The sequence below is a fragment of the Nyctereutes procyonoides genome, unplaced genomic scaffold (assembly GCF_905146905.1).
Source record: "Nyctereutes procyonoides isolate TBG_1078 unplaced genomic scaffold, NYPRO_anot_genome, whole genome shotgun sequence".
Lineage (NCBI taxonomy): Eukaryota > Metazoa > Chordata > Mammalia > Carnivora > Canidae > Nyctereutes > Nyctereutes procyonoides.
In genome coordinates, this window is record NW_026575049.1 from 1,636,780 (window position 1) to 1,660,115 (window position 23,336).

General features: G+C 48.7%; 3 protein-coding genes across 3 annotated transcripts; 1 reads left to right on the forward strand and 2 right to left on the reverse strand.

Moving 5' to 3' along the window:
- The first annotated feature begins 323 nt into the window (after positions 1-323).
- On the forward strand, positions 324-18,776 carry MARS1 (methionyl-tRNA synthetase 1). The gene is made up of 21 exons (XM_055328197.1): positions 324-464; positions 1,201-1,291; positions 1,463-1,541; positions 1,620-1,754; positions 2,087-2,162; positions 2,618-2,790; positions 2,965-3,071; positions 4,626-4,742; positions 4,889-5,092; positions 6,069-6,270; positions 8,961-9,035; positions 14,590-14,760; positions 14,931-15,026; positions 15,151-15,268; positions 15,622-15,835; positions 16,869-17,000; positions 17,109-17,213; positions 17,291-17,477; positions 18,092-18,163; positions 18,374-18,460; positions 18,559-18,776. The coding sequence occupies exons 1-21, from the start codon at positions 356-358 to the stop codon at positions 18,703-18,705; spliced, it is 2,697 nt and encodes an 898-aa protein (XP_055184172.1). The 5' UTR covers positions 324-355; the 3' UTR covers positions 18,706-18,776.
- Positions 18,721-19,524, reverse strand: DDIT3 (DNA damage inducible transcript 3). Its single transcript, XM_055328198.1, has 2 exons — positions 19,387-19,524; positions 18,721-19,292 (listed from the first exon to the last, which is right to left on the reverse strand). The coding sequence occupies exons 1-2, from the start codon at positions 19,522-19,524 to the stop codon at positions 18,924-18,926; spliced, it is 507 nt and encodes a 168-aa protein (XP_055184173.1). The 3' UTR covers positions 18,721-18,923.
- Positions 19,456-23,299, reverse strand: LOC129511474 (DDIT3 upstream open reading frame protein). Its single transcript, XM_055328199.1, has 3 exons — positions 23,222-23,299; positions 20,712-20,759; positions 19,456-19,544 (listed from the first exon to the last, which is right to left on the reverse strand). Exons 1-2 carry the CDS (start codon positions 23,282-23,284, stop codon positions 20,718-20,720), a joined length of 105 nt encoding a protein of 34 aa, XP_055184174.1. The 5' UTR covers positions 23,285-23,299; the 3' UTR covers positions 19,456-19,544; positions 20,712-20,717.
- Positions 23,300-23,336: the final 37 nt, after the last annotated feature.

Genomic DNA, 23,336 nt, shown 5'->3' on the forward strand with positions numbered 1-23,336 from the left:
TCGCCGGCAGCCCCCGTCAGGTCCACGCCACCCCAGCAAGACTAGCAGCCGCCCAGGCTTCCCTCACCGCCTCTCAGCCGCGGTAGAGACCCACCGCGCGGGGCTCTAGGCGGAAACGGTTCCTCTGGCCCGCCCACCCAAGAAGCGCCACTCTAGCACAGCAGCCTCTGCATCTCTGTGATATCTCGGGATGTCTCCTTGTGTTGCATGATGGGAGATGTAGTCTAATTTCCAAGAACGGTGCCCCCGGCTTGGCCGAGGTCGGAACTCCATTTCCCGGCGAGCTTCGCGGGGGACGCTCAACCCACCAGCCGGAGGCCGGTTCCGGTTGCATCAGCGTGGCGCACCCGGCGAAATGAGACTGTTCGTGAGCGAGGGCGCCCCGGGGAGCCTCCCGGTGCTGGCCGCGGCGGGCAGGGCCCAGGGCAGAGCGGAGCTGCTTGTCAGCACCGTAGACCCCGAAGGTAGTCGGGCTGGCGCTGGTGGGCGGTGGAGGAGGGGGCCGACGTCTCTGCCGCCGCGGTCCTCCGCAGACCGTCCGCCGCCTCCCCCGTTATTCCTGGTCAGCCCATCCCTCTGTCCCTGCAGCCCTTTCAGTCGTCGTTCCCTTGATTACGCTCCGTATAGCCCTAGCCTTCTCTCCGGCACCGCCCGCATCTCCTCGTGCCCCGCCTCCCCCCGGGGAACCTCTGCCTCCTTCCCCACTTTCTCCCGCACGCGTCGGGCACCTCCAACCCCCGTTCTCTCTGGTTATTCATCACAGCCCTCGGGCTCCCATTTGCTCTTAGGAAACCCTGGTCTCCTCTCCTGAAACAGACACGCATGCGTTCCTTTTACTTTACCTCTTCTTCCCAACCGTCTGTTTGGGTGACTTAAAAAGTAGTTCTCTGGGCCGTTTTCTCCCGGTTTACTCTGTTACTCTCGTGTGTCTCACTCAGTGTTTGGCGACAGCGCTATCCCCGTACCACCACTGCCACCCCTCTGCAATGCCCATCTGTTGCTTCCAACTGGCAGTCTCAGCTGAACACCTGCTAGTCTGTCCAGCTCATGCTGGGCCCGCCCCCTTTCAGCGTCCTATCCAGAAATCTTTCCAGCGTCTCTCTTCTTTTTTTCCCTGAACAATGCAAAGTCGTCCTTCTAAGTTAACAAAGTTTTTTTTCATTTCTTTGTTTTCTGACTCCTTTTCTTCTTCTGCAACAGAGTGTGTGGTCCCCTTCCTGACCTGGCCCAAGGTCCCCGTCTTGCAGCTGGATAGTGGCAACTACCTCTTCTCCACTAGTGCAATCTGCCGGTCAGTACTGGACCTTAAGGCCGGGAGGTGGCCAAATAAAATCAGGGCTTACCGTCCGCTGATTTACTGTGGCTTCATTTGCAACCACTATTTCACTATCGTGTGAGAAGTAGGCTAGATAGGTGGGTGGGCCCTGCTAATTCCACCTTCTGTTGCTCTCTCCCTGGGCAGGTACTTCTTTCTGTTATCTGGCTGGGAACAAGATGATCTCACCAACCAGTGGCTGGAATGGGAAGCTACGGAGCTGCAGGTGGGAATGAGACATGGGGGTTGGCAGGCAGGCCCTTGCTCTGCATGGCCATCCTGACCTGTGTCCCCCACATTTTAGCCAGCTTTGTCTGCGGCCCTGTACTATTTAGTGGTCCAAGGCAAGAAGGGGGAAGATGTTCTTGGCCCAGTCCGGAGAGCCCTCACTCACATTGACCACAGTTTGAGTCGTCGGAGCTGTCCTTTCCTGGCTGGGGTGAGTTGGGCTTTGAGATGGGGATCGGGGAAAATTGTATGATATAAGAATTAAGATGGAAGGCTATATTCAGAGTGCAAAACCCAATCCTGCCACTTGCTAGCAGTGTAATCTTGAAAAATCACCAAACTCTAATCCTTGATTTTTGTTCTCTTTGAAATGGGATAATATTAGTAGCCAACTCAATGGATAATTGTGAGGATTAAGTACATTGCTTAACAAAGTGCACGGCGTGTAGTAAGTATTCAGGAAACATTAGAGATTATTGTGTGTACTGGGAAGAAACTGCGTATTTGACCTGTGGACCTTTCTCTTTTCTTTCTTCAACAAAGGACACGGAATCCCTGGCCGACATTGTTTTGTGGGGAGCACTCTACCCGTTACTTCAAGACCCCGCCTACCTCCCTGGTAAGAACTCTGCATATCACTTCATCCTCAACCCCAGCCTAGGAGCTTGGTGAAGTGATTACAGAATGGGCTCTACAAAAGTTTTTTTTTTAAAGATTATTTATTTATTTATTCATAGAGTGTCACAGAGAGAGAGAGAGAGAGAGGCAGAGATACAGGCAGAGGGAGAAGCAGGCTCCATGCAGGGAACCTGACGTGGGACTCGATCCCGGGTCTCCAGGATCACGCCCTGGGCTGCAGGCGGCGCTAAACTGCTGCGCCACTGGGGCTGCCCTGGGCTCTACAAAATTGAGGGTCCTCTCTGAGACATAGCTTGATGGGGCAGTTATAGCATAAAGGTGGTTGAGAGAACTGGGGAAGATAATTGGAGAAACTTCATGAAGAAAGAGAGGAGGTCCATTCTTGCCTGCCCATTCCAGGTCTTGCTGATTCTCTCTTTTCCCCCATGCCCACAGAGGAGTTGGGTGCCCTGCACAGCTGGTTCCAGACCCTGAGTTCTCAGGAGCCATGTCAGAGAGCTGCAGAGACTGTGCTGAAGCAGCAGGGTGTCATGGCCCTCCGGCCCTACCTCCAAAAGCAGCCCCAGCCTGGCTCCTTTGAGGGGAGGGCTGTCAGCAATGAGCCTGAGGTTTGGAACAGAGCAGTGGGGTCCCTATAGAGCCTCAGTACCTGGGGGTGGGGGGTGGCTTGGAGAGGGACTTTGAGCATGGCCATTAAGTCTTTCAATTGTTGGAGAGCAAGGGGAGTTTCTTTAGCCTATGGGCCCCCTCACCTGGTAAGGGACTGTATACGCTCTTCATAGGAGGAGGAGTTGGCGACTCTGTCTGAGGAGGAGATTTCCATGGCTGTAACTGCTTGGGAGAAGGGCCTGGGAAGCCTGCCCCCACTTCGGCCACAGCAGAATCCTGTGTGAGTACGCACTGATGAGTGGGGCTTGTTTTTGTGTGTTTTTTTGTTTTGTTTTGTTTTTTAGGTAGGCCGCATATTGGTGTGGAGCCCAACACAGGGCTTGAACTCATGACCCTGAGATTGAGATCTGAGCTGATATCAAGAGTCAGATGCTTAACCTACTGAACGGCCCAGGCCCCCTAGGCTTGGCTTCTAAGTGTAGATTATTGATAGAGCCAATATCTGTCTGACTGGTGCCCCTTGCTGATCTCCTTAATGTCCATCTTTTCCTTTGGCACTTTGTGCCTCTCACCTCGTTGATCCCAGTCACCAGTTATATAACAGAATGCAACCCCCTGAGGGAATCCCGGGCATACTCACCTTTATGTCTGCCAGAGTAGGAAGCACACTCATAATGAAGAGAGAAGTCACAGAGTGACCCATGAGGAGTACCACGTAGTATGCTACAAAGTGCTTGGGGACTCGGGATGCAAGGATGACTAGGTGAAAGGCTGGTTGTTCGTGAAGGAAGGCTTCCCTGAAGGAGCTGATTTCTAACCTAGATGTCAGAGAAAATTATGGTATTCAGGTACAGGGAGCAAAGTCAATGAATGCAGGAGAAATCAGTGAGGTCTCCTTTAAGGAAATGAGCTGTAAGATGGTTTAGGAAGTAGTTGGAACCTCTAAGCAGAATACATATTAGCAGCAGGGAAAAGGGGTGTGGTTAACAAGAAGAATCATTTAAATCTTTGTTAACAGTAGAAACCATGGGACTCTGAACTCTCAGGATGCCCAGGGTTGAAGGATACAGTAAATGGTGGGAGCAAGTGATTATAGGTTTAGAATGGTTGGAAAGATCAAAGGCGCCCTGGTGAGAGGTCAGTGCCAAGGAGGGGCTAGATACAGGATGTGTGCAGCTGAGTCATCAGGTGTGAGACACAAAAAGACAGGAGTGGATTGAGTGACTTCAGACAGCAGATTGAATGGAAGGCAGTCGCTGATACCTGCTGGTTCGAGTAGAGCCACAAAGAAATGACCGACGGGTTAGGAAAGGGGAGTCGGGGGTCCAGAAGAACTGGGGAAGATGTGAAGCTAGGGTGCCAGGCTGTGAGTACTTCAAGTAGTGACTCGAGATAATGCTTCCATAACACTTGGGAAGAAGGGAAGAGGGCAGTGCTGGGAAAGGGTGCCTGGGTGGCACTGGCGTCTGGGGGGAGTGGTGTTTGGAACCAGGAAGAGTTGTGTCAATACCCAGGAAGTTAAGCCTGAGATTGAACTGAAAAGAAAGAAGTGGCCATGATAGTAAAGTGAGACAGAGGTCAGTGTGGAATGCAGCTCTGTAAGAGCAGTACCTGGACTTGCTCACTGTGGCAGGGCCCAGCAGTTTCAGCTTTGGGGGTCTTATGGCCCTTAGGAGGGATTCATGATCCTGTGGCTTCACGTGAGGAGAGACTTAAGATGTGCCTTGGTCTGTGGCAGTAGAACAGATCTGTGTCTGGGTGTCCTGTGCATTATTGGTCCCTCTTGACCCTTGCTTCTCCTCCATGGACTCTTCTCTTCCTCTTTCCCTACCAGGCTGCCTGTGGCTGGGGAAAGGAATGTGCTCATCACCAGCGCCCTGCCTTATGTCAACAATGTCCCCCACCTTGGAAATATCATTGGTTGCGTGCTCAGTGCTGATGTCTTTGCCAGGTGGAGCCAGCTGCTAGGGAAGGGACCTTATGAGGGAACAGTGGGCCCAAAGGAATAGAACACCTCAAGGGTGGAGGCTGGGGGGATCCTAGGGACATGGGAGGGACCTGAGATGGGGCCCCCGTGATCACCATATCCCCTTCCAGGTACTCCCGCCTCCGCCAGTGGAACACCCTCTATCTGTGTGGGACAGATGAATATGGTACAGCGACAGAGACCAAGGCTATGGAGGAGGGTCTGACGCCCCAGGAGATCTGTGACAAGTACCATGCCATCCATGCGGACATCTACTGCTGGTTTAATATCTCGTTTGATATTTTTGGTCGTACCACTACTCCACAGCAGACCAAGTAGGTTTCCTCGAATTAGGCAAAAACAGGGTAAACACTGGGGCTGGGGGCAATGAGAATATCCTAGAGATGGAAGGAACCAAAAGTGTTGTTAAGGCATCTCCCCTAAACCTAGGATCTGAATATTGCCCTGAAATGTATCCCAAGCATGGGGAGTCCGTGGATGCAAAAGGCTGCCTAGGGGCTGAAGGAGCAGCGAGGCAGGAAAGAAATAGGACTTAGGTTCCTGGGAAGTATCTGGCTTCCCTCTGCCACCATCCTGCGTTTCCCTGGCTGCTCTGGAATTTTAGAACATTCTCTCTCGCTCCTATGCAGGTTTATTTATTTATTTATTAATATTTTATTTATTCATTCCTGAGAGACACAGAGAGAGAGAGAGAGGCAGAGACACAGGCAGAGGGAGAAGCAGGCTCCACCCCATGCAGGAAGCCCAATGTGGGACTGGATCCTCGGCCTCCAGGATCACACCCTGGGCCGAAGGTGGTGCTAAACTGCTGAGCCACCCTGGCTGCCCCCCTATGCAGGTTTATAGCAAATACGTTCATTCTTCCTCTGCGTGATACTCATCCTTACAAAAACTAGGTAGTGGACAGGCTGCCAGCTTAATAGTGTTAAGCAGGTTAGCAGTTGGACTGGTTCATTTTGATTTTAGGACGTATTAAAAAGGAGTATGGTTCTGTCCTTTAAGAGATTTTTGTTAGCAAAGAGTATAAAACTGTTAAGTTTGTATTTGACAGATTCGTGGGGGGGAGTCGGGGAGTATGTATGAGGGGTCTGGGTCATCCAGGAAGACTCCCCGCAGGTGACTGCATGGCCTTGGCCTTCAGGGGCCTTCTGTCTGATTTCCTCAGCCCTGGGACTGATTTGGGGCCTGGGTGGAATGACAGGAGGGAGGGGAGTATCATTTCTCTGAATTCCTCTGGCTTCCTCTGACCTCCCCTGACCTGGCACCCCTGTCCTTGACTCGCCTTGCCAGAATCACGCAGGACATCTTCCAGCGGTTGCTGACCCGTGGTTTTGTGCTGCAAGATACTGTGGAGCAGCTGCGGTGTGAACGGTGCGCCCGTTTCCTGGCTGACCGCTTTGTGGAGGGTGTGTGCCCCTTCTGTGGCTATGAGGAGGCCCGAGGTGACCAGTGTGACAAGTGTGGCAAGCTCATCAATGCCATTGAGCTCAAGGTGAGAGGAGGGTCTCACGGAAGCAGAAGGGAGGGAGGAAGGAAACAGTCTCTGTTTTTCAGGGACCCCCAGGCTTGTCCCATTCAGGATTGTTATTTTAGCATTCAGGACCTTTCACCAGGGCCTCTTTCTACCCCAGCTCATCATTCAGTTCATCCGACGCTTACTGAGCATTTACTATGTGTCTAGCATTGTGCTGGGAAATAGACAAGATGAGACTATGCCTCCCTGCCTTTGCTCCTGCTTCAGATCACCTCACCTGCATTTATTCTTTCTCTCTTCTGTAAACATGTCTCTTCTGTGTTTACTCACTGACTCATTTATTCATTCATTTATACAGCGCTTATTTCTTTGAGTCCTTCTGATAGGATAGTCACTGAAGACCACTGGGGATGTAGCAGAGAATAAGACAGATATTTTTTTTTTAAGATTTTATGTATTTATTCATGAGAGACATACACACACACACAGGCAGAGACACAGGCAGAGGGAGAAGCAGGCTCCCTGTGGGGAGCTCGATGTGGAACTCGATCCCAGGGCTCTAGGATCACGCCCTGAGCCTGACCCGAAGGCAGGCACTCAACTGCTGAGCCATCCAGATGTCCCAAATAAGACAGATATTTATCTAGTGCAGGGAGGAGACTCTTAAAGACAAGAGTTACATATAGGATAAACCACTGGGAGGACGTGACAGTGGCTTCTGGGGCAAGATTTTAGCCAGGTGACTTGGGAAGGTTGCTCAGAGGTGGTAACTTGTGAACTGACCGTTTAACTGAAGAACAAGAAGGTTCACACCAGGCGATGAGAGGCCGAGAGTGTTCCAGGCAGAATTAGCAAGAAGTGCAAAGGCGCAAGGCAGCAATAGCTGTAAAGGGAGGGCGGAGAAGGGCGGCATAGCTATAGCGCAGTGAGAGGGGTGCGGATTGAGATGAGATCAGAGAGGTCTGTGGTGAGCAGATGACCAGGGCCTTGTAAGTCATTGTGGCAGCTGAAAGGGAGGCTGCTCCATGGAGAATGAATGGGAGGGAAGCAAGAGAGAAAGTGGGGAGACCAGTTTGGAGGCCAGAGTGGTAGTTCAGAAATGTGATGGTAGGTTGGACTAGGTTAGGAACAGCAAAAGTGTGGAGGAAGAAAGGATTTGAGCTAGATTTTGGAGGCAGATGCTGCAGAACTGGATAGGTCAGTTCTGGGTGAGGGAAAGTCAAGAAAATGATGACTTGAAGTTTTTGGCTTGAGGAGCTGGGGTAGACGGTAGTTCCATCTACGGACATGGGCAGGCTTGGATGAAGGACCTGCATCCTGGTGCAGTGCAGTGATACTGTTGGGTTTTTCAATTTGTGGTGCCTCTTAGACACCCAAGCAGAGATGTTGGTAGACAGTTGGAGACAGGCATGTGGAGTTCGGGACAGAGGTCCTGAGAGAGTTCTAATCCCTGCTCACCTTCAGAAGCCCAGATGCCTGGCTGGCTCACTTGGTAGAACTTGTGCCTCTTGATCTCAGCATCGTGAGTTAGCGCCATGTGGGCCGTGGAGCCTACTCAAAAAAGAAGATTCAAAAGCCCAGAACAAAACTCACTGGGAAACTTTCATTGATTAGCCCTCCCTCTGACTGTTTGGTCCTCTTGCTATCACCTGCCAGTGTTTGCATAGTCAGTTTGTGCTGTGAAAATAAGTATTTTTTAAAAATATTTTTTTTTCTTTTTTTTTAATTATTTTTTAATTTTTTAATTTATGATAGTCACAGAGAGAGAGAGAGAGAGGCAGAGACACAGGCAGAGGGAGAAGCAGGCTCCATGCACCGGGAGCCCGATGTGGGACTCGATCCCGGGTCTCCAGGATTGCGCCCTGGGCCAAAGGCAGGTGCCAAACTGCTGCGCCACCCAGGGATCCCTAAAAATATATTTTTAAAAAGATTTCATTTATTTATTAGAGAGAGCAGGAGTGGGGTGAGGGGCAGAAGGGAGAACAGACTTCCCACTGAGCAGGGAGCCCAATGTGGGACTTGTTCCTGGGACTCTGAGACCATGACCTGAGCGGAAGGGCCCACTGAGCCACCTGGGTGCCCCGAAAATAAGTATTGTTTGATGTTTTCTTTTGGAAAGGTCTGCATAGGGACGCCTGGGTGGCTCAGTGGTTGAGCGCCTGCCTTTGGCCTAGGGCATGATCATGGGGTCCCGGGATTGAGTCCCACATCAGGCTCCCTACATGGAGCCTGCTTCTCCCTCTGCCTGTGTCTCTGCCTCTCTCTCTGTCTCTCATGAATAAATAAATAAAATCTTTTTTTAAAAAGTCTGTACATGTTTCTTTTCTTTTCTTTTCTTTTTTTTTTTTTGTACATGTTTCTCATGGGACTCACTCCCCCTAACTGGACTGTAACTTCCTCAGGAAGAGGAACTGTGTGTCTCCACTCCTTCGTCCCCTCATGCAGCTGTGCATCCTTAGCCTATGCTCAGAGATTGCTTTTTCCTACTCTTTGCGGTGATAGGACAGAGTCATGAAACTCTGAGTAACAAATGTCATGCTCTGTGGACTTGAGTCCAAGAACATAAGCATGAAGTCCAGTGAGATGGGAGACCTGTGAGCTCATCGCTCCGTGTATCTCCTCTGGCCTGCACAGCTCCCCCAGGCCTGCAGTCCTGATCCTGACTATTTCACCCTGGGTCACCCCTCCTCTTGAATTTCCCTTCGCAGAAGCCTCAGTGTAAAGTGTGCCGGTCGTGCCCTGTGGTGAAATCCTCTCAGCACCTGTTCCTGGACCTGCCTAAGGTAAGTGGGCCTTTCCATCAAGCTGGTCTGCATGGCCTCTTGGGCCCCCTCTGCCTCAGCCACAAACCTGTATCAAGCCACATTCAAATGTTTTTAATTTCCCTTTAAAAATATACAGGCTTGGGCAGCCCGGGTGGCTCAGCGGTTTAGCGCCGCCTTCAGCCCAGGGCGTGATCCTGGAGACCCGGGATCGAGTCCCACGTCGGGCTCCCTGCATGGAGCCTGCTTCTCCCTCTACCTGTGTCTCTGCCTCTCTCTATCTCTCATGAATAAATAAATAAAATCTTTAAAAAAATATATATATAGGTTTTATTGTAAAAGAGATACAACAGATTAAAGGGGACACAGTGAAAGGCCTGGCCTGTTCCCCAGAGGTATTGACTATTGGCTCATTTTCCTTTGTGTCTGTTCAGAAATAACATATGCATATGAAAGTATTTTTATGTCTTTTTTCTAATACAAATTAGATCATAGTATTCATAAGGTTCTACAGTCTACTTTCTTTTACTTCATAACATGTTTTGACTGATTTTTTGTATTAGTAGATTTGCCTCTTTAACTTTTGGAAATGATTTTAAGCTCATAAAAATAGCTGCAAGAGGAACTTATGGGTGGCTCAGGAGTTGAGTGTCTGCCTTTGGCCTAGGCGTGATCCCTGGATCCTGGGATTGGGTCCCACGTCGGGCTCCCTGCATGGAGCCTGCTTCTCCCTCTGCCTCTCTCTCTGTGTCTCTCTTGTGAATAAATAAAATCTTACAAAAAAGGGGGGGGGGGCGCTGCAAGAATAAACAGTTGCCAGATCAGAGAACCTCAGGTATGCATTATCTAGGTTCACTAGTTTTTGTTTGTTTGTTTGTTTGTTTTAAAGATTCTACTTACTTGAGAGAGAGAGAGAGAGAGAGAGAGAGAGCACATGAGCAGTGGGGAGGGGCAGAGGGAGAGACAGAGAAGCAGACTCCCCAATGAGCAGGGAGCCCAGTGCAGGGCTTGATCCCAGGACCCTGGCCTTAAGACTCAAGCCAAAGGCAGATGCTTAACTGACTGAGCCGCCCAGGTGCCCCTAGGTTCAAGAGATTTTGCTCCTTTTTTTTTCTCTATTTATTTTAACGTAATTTTTTGTTTTTCCACATATGCACATATGTAAATAGTCTCTTTGCTTTCTCTTCTTTTTTTATTTTTTATTTTATTTTTTTTCTCTCTTCTTTTTTTAAACACTTATTTAGAGAGTGTGAGTGTGCACCCGCAGTGGGGAGGGGCAGAGAGAGAAGAGAGAGTCTTAAGCAGACTTTGTGCTGAGCATGGAGCCTGATGCAGGGCTTGATCCCATGATCCTGAGATCACCACCTCAGCCAGATGCTTAACCAACTGCACCACCCAGGCACACCTATATGCTCTTTACTGTTTTTTTTCTTTTTAAAGATTTTATTTATTTATTCATGAGAGATGGAGAGACGCAGAGACACAGGCAGAAGGAGAAGCAGCTCCCTGCAGGGAGCCCGATGTGGGACTTGATACAGGACCCCAGGATCACACCCTGGGCTGAAGGCAGATGCTCAACTGCTGAGCCACCCAGGCTTCCCTATTCTCTTTACTCTTAAATGCTTAATCATGTTTCCTGGGGGAAAAAAAAAAAGACATTCTTGTATAACCATAGTAAACAACTTCAAGAAATTTAATTTTGATGTAGTTATGTGATCTACCATCCATATTTCAATTTTGTCAGTTATCCCAATAATATACTTTATAGGGTTATTTTTCCTTTAGTACAGAATCTAGTTCAGGGTCATGTATTGCATTTAGTTTTTCTGTCTTTAGTATCCTTTGTTTTTCTTTCTTCTTTCTTTTTTTTAAAGACATTATTTATTTGAGAGAGACAGCATGTGAGAGAGTGAGCACAAAAGAGGGAGGAAGGGCAGAGGGAGAAGCAGACTCTCGTTGAGCAGGGAGCCCCAACATAGGTCTCCATCTCAGGGCCCTGAGATCATGACTTGAGCTGAAGGCAGGTGCATAACCGACTGAGCCACCCAGGCACTTCTCTAGTTTTCTTTTAATCTGAAACAGTTCCTCAACCTTTCCTATTTTTTTTTTTAAGATTTTTTATTTATTTATTCATGCGAGAGACAGAGAGGCCGAGACACAGGCAGAGAGGAAGAAGCAGGCTCCATGCAGGGAACCCAACGCGGGACCTGATCCCGGGTCCCCAGGATCACACCTTGGCCTGAAGGCAGCGCTAAACCGCTGGGCCACTGGGGCTACCCTCAGCCCGCCCGCCCTTCCTTCCTTCCTTCCTTCCCTTTCTTTTCTTCTTTTCTTTTCTTTCTTTCTTTCTTTCTTTCTTTCTTTCTTTCTTTCTTTCTTTCTTTCTTCTTTCTTTCTTTTTTTTTTTAATTTTTATTTATTTATGATAGTCACACAGTGAGAGAGAGAGGCAGAGACACAGGCAGAGGGAGAAGCAGGCTCCATGCACCGGGAGCCCGACATGGGATTCGATCCCGGGTCTCCAGGATCGCGCCCTGGGCCAAAGGCAGGCGCCAAACCGCTGCGCCACCCAGGGATCCCTCTTTCTTTCTTTCTTTCTTTCTTTCTTTCTTTCTTTCTTTCTTTCTTTCTTTCTTTCTTTCTTTCTCTTTCTTTCTTTCTTTCTCTTTCTTTTCTCTCTCTTTTCTTTCTTTCTTTCTTTCTTTCTTTTCTTCTCTTTCTTTCTTTCTCTTTCTTTTCTCTCTTTTCTTTCTTTCTTTCTTTCTTTCTTTCCTTCTCTTTCTTTCTTTCTTTCTTTTTTTCTTTCTTTTTTTTAAAGATTTTATTTATTCATGAGAAACACAAAGAGAGAGACAGAGACACAGGCAGAGGTAGAAGCAGGCTCCATGCAGGGAACCCAATGTGGGACTCGATCCTGGGACTTCAGGATCATGCCCTGGGCCAAAGGCAGGTGTTAAACCGCTGAGCCACCCAGGGATCCCAGCCTTTCTTTTTTATGACACTAACGGTTTTTAAGACTGCAGTCCCTAACCCGCCCCCCTTTTGCCCCCAGTAGAATATTCCTCATATTGGATTTGTTGGCTGTTGCCTGATTAAATTCAAGTTATGCATCCTTAGTTGGAATACTACAAGAGTGATATTGCGTCCTTTCCAAGGGGTACACAATGGCCATTTCCCCCTCATTGGTGATGTTAATTTTGTCTAGGCAAGGTGTAACTCAGTTTCTCCACTGTATAATTAACATTTCCCCCCCCTGCAACTTATGAGCAGTTTATGAAAGTATATTTTTATTTTTTACTTATTTTTTTGTGGGGGGCAGTATATTTTTAAAACATAGAAATAACCTTGTTCATCATTAAAAGGTGCCCTAGGTTTGGCATCTGTTTGCTTAATCCTTATCCTGAACCACTTTCCATGAAGCTTTTCCAGCCCTACCACCCCTACGCCTGTACCCTTCTCCTTTGCTCATTTATTAGTTATCTGTTGTCAGTGTGGGCTCATGGATTCCTGTTGTTTTCAGTGGTTTATAATTCATTCCTGTCACAAATTATTTTCATGTTCAAATTGTCCCTTATTTGGCCAGCAGGAGCCCCTCTAAGATCATTTCTCTGTTTTTGACATCTCCCACCTTTTTCTAAGTGCTTCCTTATTTTCTGGCATACCAAGGTATCTAGGTTCATCTATTCCAGCCTCAAAGTCAACCATTTCTCCAAAAATCCCTGGTTCATTTTAGTAGAGAATGGTACTGTTCTGAGTCTGTTCTGAGGTCTGTCTGAAGTCTGAGGTCTGTTCATTGCTACTGGGGTATCTTTGCTTCTAGGCTCTTCTCGCAAAAAGAGTTAGGCATTGATTTGCAGTTCACACTGATCCTGCAATTCCAGACCATCCCTACATGGTTCTTCCTCACCTTTCCTTATTTCATTGTTGTGTCTCCCTTCTTCCACAGGAAGTACCCTGGCTCCCAACCTGTACTCATTTGCTCAGTCCTACAGTACACTGAAAAATAATTTCAGAATTACTTCACCTATAACACTACAAAAAAAACCTGCTAAAAAAAGTTTAGGGGGGGATCCCTGGGTGGCACAGCGGTTTGGCGCCTGCCTTTGGCCCAGGGCGCAATCCTGGAGACCCGGGATCGAATCCCACGTCGGGCTCCTGGTGCATGGAGCCTGCTTCTCCCTCTGCATGTGTCTCTGCCTCTCTCTCTCTCTGTGTGACTATCATAAAAAAAAAAAAGTTTAGGGTTTGTTGGCAGCCTTGCCCCTTCCCTACTACTAAAGGTATGTAATCAGATCATGTGTTCAAAATTGTTTCAGTTTTTCCCCCCTTCAGTATGGTTATGTTACTAAAATAAGTTAGTAAGTTTGGTTCATTTGCTTTTAGTTTTTTTTTCTTCTCCTGTCCTTGTGAATTTCATTTTTTTAAATAATCAGGAGAACATCGGTCTGCTTTTAAAAGTCAAAACTGAGCACAGGGTGTTATTCTGTATGTTGGTAAATTGAACACCAATAAAAAATAAAATTATTATAAAAAATAAATAAAAGTCAAAACTGGGGATGCCTGGGTGGCTCAGTGGTTGAGCATCTGCCTTTGGCTCAGGGCATGATCCCGCAGTCCTGGGATCAAGTCCCATGCTGGGCTCCCTGCATGGAGGCTGCCTCTCCCTCTCTCCCTCTCTCTCTCTCTCTCTCTCTCTCTCTCTCTGTGTCTCTCATGAATACCTAAATACCTAAAATCTTCAAAAAAAAAAAAAAATCAAAACCATACAAAAAGGTATCCTCAGAGAAGTGTCATTCCCTTTCTTGTTCATGCCGCCTTGTTCTCCCGTCTCCTGTAGATGATCATTTTTGTCTTTGGTTTTATTCTTAGTGTGTTTATTTTTGTAAACATATCCATAAAGCAACTGTGTGTGTGTGTTTTATTTCCTCTTCTCATTCAAAATACAGCATTCTGGGTGTATACTGTGTTGCGTTTTGTTTTTTTCACCTGACTATGTTCTGGAAATCCTACTGTATCAGTTCATAGGTACCCTCATTCGGTCAGTTTTTTTTGTTGTTGTTGTTTTAAAAGATTTTATTTATTCATGAGACACAGAGGGAGAAACAGGCTCCCTGCAGGGAGCCTGATGCAGGATTTGATCCTGGGACCCTGGGGTCACGACCTGAGCTGAAGGCAGGCGCCCAACCACTGAGCCACCCAGGTGTCCCATTTGGTCAGGTTTTTTTTTTTTTTTTTTTTTTAAGATTTTATTTTATTTATTCATGAGAGAGACAGAGAGAGAGAGAGGCAGAGACACAGGCAGAGGGAGAAGCAGGCTCCCTGCAGGGGCTCGATCCTGGGTCTCCAGGATCACGTGCTGGGCCAAAGGTGGTCCTAAACTGCTGAGCCACCTGGGCTGCCCTGTACGAGTATTTCTGTTGCAAAAATTCCTAGCAATGGAATTGCTGTCAAAGTCACAAATCTTTTAATTGTATTATTACTAAACTACTCCAGAGAGGTTGTACATATTTATCCTTATGTGAACCATGTGTGAGACTGTCCTAAATTGGCCCTATGACTTTCTCTGCCATCTCAGCTGGAAAAACGACTAGAGGAATGGTTGGGGAAGACATTGCCTGGCAGTGACTGGACACCCAATGCCCGGTTCATCATTCGTTCTTGGCTTCGAGATGGCCTCAAGCCACGCTGCATAACTCGAGATCTCAAATGGGGAACCCCTGTACCCTTAGAAGGCTTTGAGGACAAGGTAAAAACCCTATGCTTTATTCCTATGTCATATTATTTTGCCTTTGGGTTGAGATCCTGGGCTATCAAAATAGACTGTTAATTATGTCTTGCTTCAGTCGAAGACTGGCTTGGTGAGGTTTTCCCAGTGTTCCTTCATCCTATTCTCTCTCCCTCCTCTTGGCCCTCCAGGTATTCTATGTCTGGTTTGATGCTACTATTGGCTACCTGTCCATTACAGCCAACTACACAGACCAGTGGGAGAGATGGTGGAAAAACCCAGAACAAGTAAGCAGTTCTTGGTTACCCTGTCCATGGGGAGGGCATTGGGGTGGTTAGGGTTGGGTGTCTGATTTTTCTTGGTCCTTTGAAGATCATCTCAGGAGTTTTGTCTCCCAACTGTATTCTGTAGGTGAACCTGTATCAGTTCATGGCCAAAGACAATGTTCCCTTCCACGGCTTAGTTTTCCCTTGTTCAGCTTTAGGAGCTGAGGACAACTATACCTTGGTCAGCCATCTCATTGCTACAGGTACCCTGGAAGACTGAAGATGGGGAAGTTCCTAGGGAATGAGGGCTGAGGCAGTATTTGGAAGGAGAAATAGGAAATAGGATATAATTAGAACACGAGAACTTAACCTAGAAGAAGGGAACAAGAACTGAGGAAAACAAAAGTCTGAAGTTAAAAGTTTGTAATGCATACAAGCAAAGCAAAAAAAGACTACAAGAATAGAAGAGATCCCCAAGTTCTTTGCAGGCCCACTACTCAAGGAGAAGTGTTTCTGGACACCCATAGTTGAGGTTGAGGGAGAGGAAGGAAGAGTTAGTGGGTCACAGAGGGAAGGGTGTGCTTTGACCACATGGTTATTCTACTTCTCTGTCCAGAGTATCTGAATTATGAGGATGGGAAATTCTCAAAGAGCCGGGGTGTGGGAGTGTTTGGTGACATGGCTCAGGACACGGGGATCCCTGCTGACATCTGGCGCTTCTATCTGCTATACATTCGGCCTGAGGGCCAGGACAGTGCCTTCTCCTGGACAGACATGTTGCTCAAGAATAATTCTGAACTGCTTAACAACCTGGGCAACTTTATCAACAGGTGGGACCTGGGGAGGGGTGGTGGTCAGAGTTAGCAGATGGGCTGGAGGTGGGGCATGTGGGGTGGTGGCTAGCTCTGCTGCACTAGGTGGGAGAGATGGAAGAGATGGGGGTGCCCAGAAGGCTTGAATGAGCAGGAGCTGTGAGGGATGGGGAGGACAACGTGGAAATCCATACGGAAAGTGGATTTCTATCAATTGGTACCTGATTCTAGTATTTGCTGGGGTGAAGTCAGTTGTAGAGGTGTGATTTAGCAGAGTTGGTCACAAAGTGAATTTTTGCAAATTTTTATTTTATTTTTTTAATTTTTATTTATTTTATGATAGTCACACAGAGAGAGAGAGAGAGAAAGAGGCAGAGACACAGGCAGAGGGAGGAGGCTCCATGCACCGGGAGCCCGATGTGGGATTCGATCCGGGGTCTCCAGAATCGCGCCCTGGGCCAAAGGCAGGCGCCAAACCGCTGCGCCACCCAGGGATCCCTGCAAATTGTTTTCTTATTAATGTTCTTTATAGAATTGGAAATGTGTCTTTCCTAGTAAAAAAGTTTACTTGCAGACCATTGGAAAAGTTTGGCAGAAGAAAGGGATTGTTTTAGCATAGGGGTAGGAGATGTTTACTATACTTTTGGAGGTTTTTGTTACTTTAGGCTTACACTCTTTATTGGTCTCCGTCTCAGTTATTCTGCAGTCTAAAGGATACTCCATGGCTACACACCCTTTCAGATTTGGTTGTTAACTGCATTTCACAGATTGTCTCTTGGGAGTGTTGGATAGCAAATAACGTTTCAACTTGATCATACCTTGTATTAATTCCTAAAAATAAAATGAAGTTGCTTAACTTTATCAGATTTCTCATTCTTAGGGGAGAGAGAGAACAAGGAATGAATTAGTTAAGCTTTGCCTTTTAGCTTGATGGAGTCAGGTGTCAGTTCTAAGAGAATGGAGAATTATGAAAATCAGGTCAAATTTCTATAAAGAGACTGGGCAGTAATTCCTCTTTTTCCTCTCCTTCCTTACTCCCACTCCCATCAAGAGCTGGGATGTTTGTGTCCAAGTTTTTTGGGGGTTATGTGCCTGAGATGGTGCTTACTTCTGATGATCGGCGCCTGCTGGCGCATGTCACCTTGGAACTCCAGCACTATCACCAGCTGCTGGAGAAGGTTCGGTAAGTAACCCGCACCTTGGTCTCATCCTGTGGTCTATGCTGGCATGTTGAGACCCCGATACTGGTCCCTCCGGGACTTGACACATTGGCCTACCTCCTCCCTTCCAGGATCCGGGAGGCCTTACGCAGTATCCTCACCATCTCTCGCCATGGCAACCAGTACATTCAGGTGAATGAGCCTTGGAAGCGGATTAAAGGCAGCGAGGCTGACAGGTAAGTTTGGTGGCAGGAATAAAGTGGCGGTGGGCCCTGTCATCTGGAAATTCTGACTTCTCTCTCTTCTTCCCCAGGCAGCGGGCAGGGACGGTGACAGGCCTGGCAGTGAATATAGCTGCCTTGCTGTCCGTCATGCTCCAGCCGTACATGCCCACGGTTAGCACCACCATCCAGGCCCAGCTGCAGGTCCCACCTCCAGCTTGCAGCATCCTACTCACAGACTTCCTGTGTACCTTGCCAGCAGGACACCAGATTGGCACAGTAGGTCTGGGGGCTGGCCTCTGAAAATTCTTGCCATGCAGCCTTTGAGGTGGGGTCAGAGAACCTGGACATAGGACTCTCACAGCTGTTCTCTGAACCCCTTCCCCACTCCCCGCCAACTCTGCACTTAGATTGTTTCTGAGTGGTACTTGCTCACAAGCCCAATAGGTCATCTAGCCTGTCTGCCACCATCACTCTTCATGCCAGAACCCAGGACGTGGCACATAAAACTAATTGGCCTACGGTACATGTTTGAGAAACCCCATGGTCCCCTGGTTTCCATAATGCCAACAGGCAGACAGGGAGAGTACAGGATAGTGTGTCCTCCTTGACACGAGAGATGATAAAGTAAGTTCACCTCTAACTCTCGCGTCAACTGAGCCTCCTTAAATAGTTTAAATGGTCTCGGGCCTTATGAATACTCTGGGCTTTCAGAGGGAGCTGCCAGTGCTTTATCTGGATGCTTTACAGAAGCCAGCAGGTATTTGCTCATTTGTTTCTTCTAAAACATGTGGAGTTCCTGAATGTCAGTGACTGGGGTAGAGAGGCTCTCTGAACAGTCTGGGAGGGTTTTTACCTAATCAGTGGGTGATTATGGAATTTCTCCTTCACAGGTCAGCCCCTTATTCCAAAAATTGGAAAATGACCAGATCGAAAGTTTGAGGCAGCGTTTTGGTGGGGGCCAGGTGAGAAAGCTCAACTGTGCTGTCACCCAGCAACGGCCACGGTGTCGTGTCCTTGGTGTCCTCAGGTAGTTCTCACTCAGGTTCCACTGCTTCCTTCCTTAGGGTTTTTCTTTCCTGTCTTAGCAGCAAGAGCCCTTGGAAGTGAGAGGTCATCATAGTCCCCTGAGATGTTACTTACCAAGCAGGTGGTGACTGTTTTTTGTTCTCCAGGCAAAGACACCCCCCACGCCAGCAGAGGCTATGGCCGCAGCTGCCCCACAGCAGATACAAGTGCTGATGGATGAAGTGACAAAACAGGTATGCAGTGGGAGCCCTGTGGGAGCCCGGAAGAGCGGACTCCTAAGTAGGTCCTTCCTGGTCTGACTACTGCTACTCCCCACCCGCTCTTTTCTTAGGGCAACATTGTCCGAGAACTGAAAGCACAAAAGGCAGACAAGAACCAGGTTGCTGCGGAGGTGGCTAAGCTCTTGGATCTGAAGAAACAGCTGGCTTTAGCTGAGGGGAAACCCCTGGAAACCCCTAAAGGCAAGAAGAAAAAGTGAAAGTGAGAACCTGGCTCATAGAAAGTCACTTTAATGGATATGGACAATAATAAATAAATGTACAATCTCTATATACATGCTCTTGTCTACCCCAAGCTTTCCCCCTACTGAATAGATGGGGTTGAGGGTCACATCATTGGCACTGGAGAAGATAGTCAGCAGCCATGTCTGTGAAAGGTAGGTAGTGGCCCAAGGGGGGAAGTGATGGTCCCAGCTGTTCATGCTTGGTGCAGATTAACCATTCGGTCAATCAGAGCCCGGCGAGTCGCCTCTACTTCCCTGGTCAGGCGCTCGATTTCCTGCTTGAGCCGTTCATTCTCTTCGGCTAGCTGTGCCACTTTCCTCTCGTTCTCTTGTTCTTTCTCCTTCATGCGTTGCTTTCCAGCCCCAGCTGGGGACTGGCCACTCTGTTTCCGTTTCCTAGGTCTTTTTTGGTCTTCCTCTTCCTCCTCTTGAGCCAGGGAGCTCTGACTGGAATCTGGAGAGTGAGGGCTCTGGGAGGTGTTCGTGACCTCTGCTGGTCCTGGCTCCTCAGTCAGCCAAGCCAGAGAGGCAGGGTCGAGAGTGGTGAAGGTTTTTGATTCTTCCTTCAAGGGAAGGAAGAAAGGCAGGGTAGACATTAGTTGAGAAGGGAAGGGCAATACCCTCCCACCCTGCCAGCTTTAGGCATAGCATTCTCACCTCCTTGTTTCCAGGGGGTGAAACACAGGTACCCCCATTTTCATCTGAGGACAGTACCTCCTGCAGGTCCTCATACCAGGCTTCCAGCTCCCAGCTGGACAGTGCCCCGAAGGAAAAAGGCAGTGACTCAGCTGCCATCTCTGCAGTTGGATCAGGCTCTGGAAAAGGACATACTTAGGATGGCGTGGGGGGTGGGGGTGGCCGGGTGGGAGTGGAACAACTCCGCAAAGCAGTTAGTCTATACAGGTTGGCAGACCGGCCTGGTACCTGTTTGCAGGTCAAGTTTTATTGGAACATAACTGTATTTATTTACATACTGTTTATGGCTGCTTTCATGCTGTAAGAGCAGAGACGTTAGCATCCAAAACATTTACTGTTTGGCCCTTTAAAATTTATCATTGGTTCTTTTTATTTTTTATTTTTTTTTAAGATTTATTTATTTATTCATGAGACAAAGAGGCAGACACACAAGCAGAGGGAGAAGCAGGCTCCTCGCAGGGAGCCTGATGCGGGACTCAATCCCAAATCCTGGGATCACGACCTGAGCTGAAGGCAAACACCCAACCGCTGAGCCTCCCCGGCGTGCCTAGCAGGGCGTCCCTAGCAGTTTTCTTTTCTTTTCTTTCTTTCAAGATTTTATTTATTCATAGAGGCACAGAGAGAGAGAGAGAGAGGCAGAGACACAGGCAGAAGGAGAAGCAGGCTCTATGCAGGGAGCCCGACGTGGGACTCGATCCCAGGTCTCCAGGATCACGCCCCGGGCTGCAGGCGGCGCTAAACCACTGCGCCACTGGGGCTGCCCCTATCAGTTGGTTGTATACTAGTATTCCCTCTCTGCTGCTTTTGCCCGGCATTTGAAGCAGCATGGGTGTAGAATACACATTCTTATGGGATCCTGGTAAAAGTCCTCAGCCTTCCTTGGGGGGACTCTGTTGGTAGTTTCCAGGGGGCAATTATCAGACCATCTTGTGTTCCTTTCTCCTGTGTGGGGAGTCCTTTGGGTGAGTCTAACCTTGATGGGGACTGAGGTTTGTAAGACAAACCAATTCTTTGTTGGGGCTGACTGCTCACTCAGCCAGCTTTCAATTAGGACATGCTCTAAGAATAGTGATTTGGTCACCTAGTTAGGGGCAAGCCAGGAGGGATGTGGCTGTCAGCAAAAGTCTGCTCAGATTCAAATTCTATCTTATCTTCTCTAGGTGTTTTCATAACTTATTAGGGCCCCAAGACAGGGACCCTAAGCGGCATCTCTTAGAAATTGGTTCTAGGAAAGGGACAGTTAAATTTACCTGCTCTCAAAAAAAAAAAAAAAAAAAAAAGTTTACCTGCTCTCAGGTGTGGTGATGTATGAAGATACACTTCCTTCTGGAACACTGTGGGGATCAAAGACAGAGGTTAGCCATTTTGGGAAGGGAGAGGAGCAGTTCCTTTTATCTCCAGCCTCCTATTGGTCTTTCCTCACTTCTGTCTTACAAGGTATGGACAGTCAGTGGTCCCTGCAGCCGTTTCCAAGGACAGAGGAGAGCCTGACCTTTATTTTTAGTTGCTGACATTTGCAGTCCTGATTACATAATAAAAAAGTCATGGCCAACTTGACTTTCTCTAAATTTAAGGTAGGCCTCAAACTGCCAGGGAAAAGACTGGATGACAGGGAAGGGAACAAATCAAGTTATTTTCCTAATTCCATTCCCACACTGACATCTTGGAAATGCACATATCCAGCCTCGACCTCTCCTGGGACCTACAACTGTGTTAGCTGCTTATTGCTTTTGGATGTCTAAGAGGCATCTCAGACTTCATATATCCAAAGACAAATTCTGCTCACCTCTTCCCTCCATCTTCCCCATCTCAGTAAATGGCAACTCTACGTGCTTAAGTCAAAAGCATTAGTACTGCCCTTCATTCCTCTCTTACACCCAATTCAAACCACCAGCCCAATTTTTAAACTCATTCTTCAAAAACCAGAACCTGAATACTTCTCAAGAATTCCATTGTTTGCAATCTAGGTCAAGTTACTCTCTTCTGCTGGATTACCAGGTTCCCGGCTTCTGCTCTTGCCACCCTGCCCCAAGTCTGTTCACAACACGAGCTGGAGTGAGCCTTTTATTTTTTTTATTTTTTTTTAATTTTTATTTATTTATGATAGTCACAGAGAGAGAGAGGCAGAGACACAGGCAGAGGGAGAAGCAGGCTCCATGCACCGGGAGCCCGATGTGGGATTCGATCCCGGGTCTCCAGGATCGCGCCCTGGGCCAAAGGCAGGCGCCAAACCGCTGCGCCACCCAGGGATCCCTGGAGTGAGCCTTTTAAAACTCGAATCAATTCCTGTCATTCTGTTCAAAACTCTTCAAGGACTAAAGTTCATGAATATTAAAGGCTAAAGGTCCTTAATACGGCTTAGAAGGCCCCACACAATCTCCTTCCCTCCCCTGGGTTTCTCATTGACTACTCTTCCTCTAGTCCGTCCAGCTGGCCTGCTCCCTAAACTCTGTACACTCCCACCTTAGGACCTCTGTTCTCACTGTTCCTTCTCCTGGAAAGCTCTTCCTTTCACATATCTGCACAGCTTACTACTTTGCCTCTTTTCAGAGGTTTCATTTAAATGTCACCTCCGTGAGAGAATCCCTAATGACCCAAGGTAAAACACCCTGGGCATTCGCTACCCTTCCATGCTTTGGTTTTCTCCTTGGCACTTCTATATTTGTTCGCTGTGCACCTTTTCCCACGAAATGTAAGCTCTGTGAGAACAGATCTTTTCCTTGTTCGTAGATGCATCCTGGGCCTAAAATGTGTGGCACATAGCAGGTGTGTAATAAGTAATTTGTGAAGAATGAAAGAATTCTCCCCAGTGTCTCATAGGGAAGGGAGGAGGAAGCCCAGAGGCAGAGCAGCAGCTGCCCAGCCCTGGGGACTGGAGATGCAATATCTCCCAGAGTGTTTCTCTTCAGGGCTGTCCTCCCTGGGGGACCCTCCTTGCCTTCCAGCGTGTGGGATGCCGCTTTCATCAGCAGTGGGGCCCCAGGCTAGAGGGCTGCAGAGCCAAACAGGGGGCTGGCCTGATGCAACGGTTACACAGAAATTAACTGGGAGGCAGGACGCGGGGAAAGCAGCAGGGACCAATCCCCGCGGAAGGACCCTACACTGGGGAGACCCCAAATGGCTTCCCACACTTAAGGGATCCAGAATGCTCTTGTGCAGGAGGCCCCCGGGACCTCTGGGGGAATGGGAAAACCCATCTCTCTGCTCCCTAGCCATTGGCATCCCTCCTCCTCCCAAAGTCTGGAGTCTGTCTCCTTAAGGTTCTCTTCTCTGTTAGGGTGTCGAATGGCTGTCCTGTGCAGGATCCAGGAGCTCCAGCCACCGACGTGGCCACTCTGGCCCTGAGACGCTGGGCTGGGACAGGATTGGGGGTGGGGTAGGGGCAGGGCCGCTGGTGGGAAAGTGGCGGCAGGGGCGTGAGCCAGAGCCATCCAGGCGTCTCGGCGTGGGGGAGTGTCCTGCCGCCCCGCCTCCCACCGGACAGGCCCAAGGAGGCGGCCTGGGGCAGTAGCGGAAGACAGGGAGTCTCCCGAGGGCATCCGGACCCCTTAGCCCGACGGCCCAGAGCCGGGCCCGCGCTCCGGGCACGGTGGGGCGCCGCTCCCGTCCGAGGGAAGAGAGGTCTGTAAGCACCACTCCCGGATAAAGGATGCTTCCCGTCCCTCCCTCGGACTGTCACTAACTTCGTCGGGGAAGGGGTGGGGCCGCATCCTGAGCAGCTGATGCCCCAACTTCGAAGGGACAACCAGCATCCCCGAGTACTAGAGGGTAAAGAGCAGGTGGGATTGGTACTCGCCTCTCTCCTCAGGTTCCGGCTCTGACTGTGGCTCTGTGGCTGCCACCCGCTCATCTTCAACATGATCCGCTCTGTGCCTTACACTCAAGCCTCTGACCGCGGAGGCCCGAGCGCG

Bases quoted from the DNA above. Each gene is read 5' to 3' on its own strand.
- LOC129511474 (XM_055328199.1), bottom strand. From the start codon at position 23,284: ATGTTGAAGATGAGCGGGTGGCAGCCACAGAGCCACAGTCAGAGCCGG. The intron at 20,760-23,221 runs GCGAGTACCAAT...TGATCCCCACAG, and splicing joins GCCGGAACCTGAGGAGAGAG to TGTTCCAGAAGGAAGTGTAT.
- DDIT3 (XM_055328198.1), bottom strand. From the start codon at position 19,524: ATGGCAGCTGAGTCACTGCCTTTTTCCTTCGGGGCACTGTCCAGCTGG. The intron at 19,293-19,386 runs GTGAGAATGCTA...CTTCCCTTGAAG, and splicing joins CACCCCCTGGAAACAAGGAG to GAAGAATCAAAAACCTTCAC.
- MARS1 (XM_055328197.1), top strand. From the start codon at position 356: ATGAGACTGTTCGTGAGCGAGGGCGCCCCGGGGAGCCTCCCGGTGCTG. The intron at 2,163-2,617 runs GTAAGAACTCTG...CCATGCCCACAG, and splicing joins AGACCCCGCCTACCTCCCTG to AGGAGTTGGGTGCCCTGCAC. The intron at 14,761-14,930 runs GTAAAAACCCTA...TTGGCCCTCCAG, and splicing joins TAGAAGGCTTTGAGGACAAG to GTATTCTATGTCTGGTTTGA.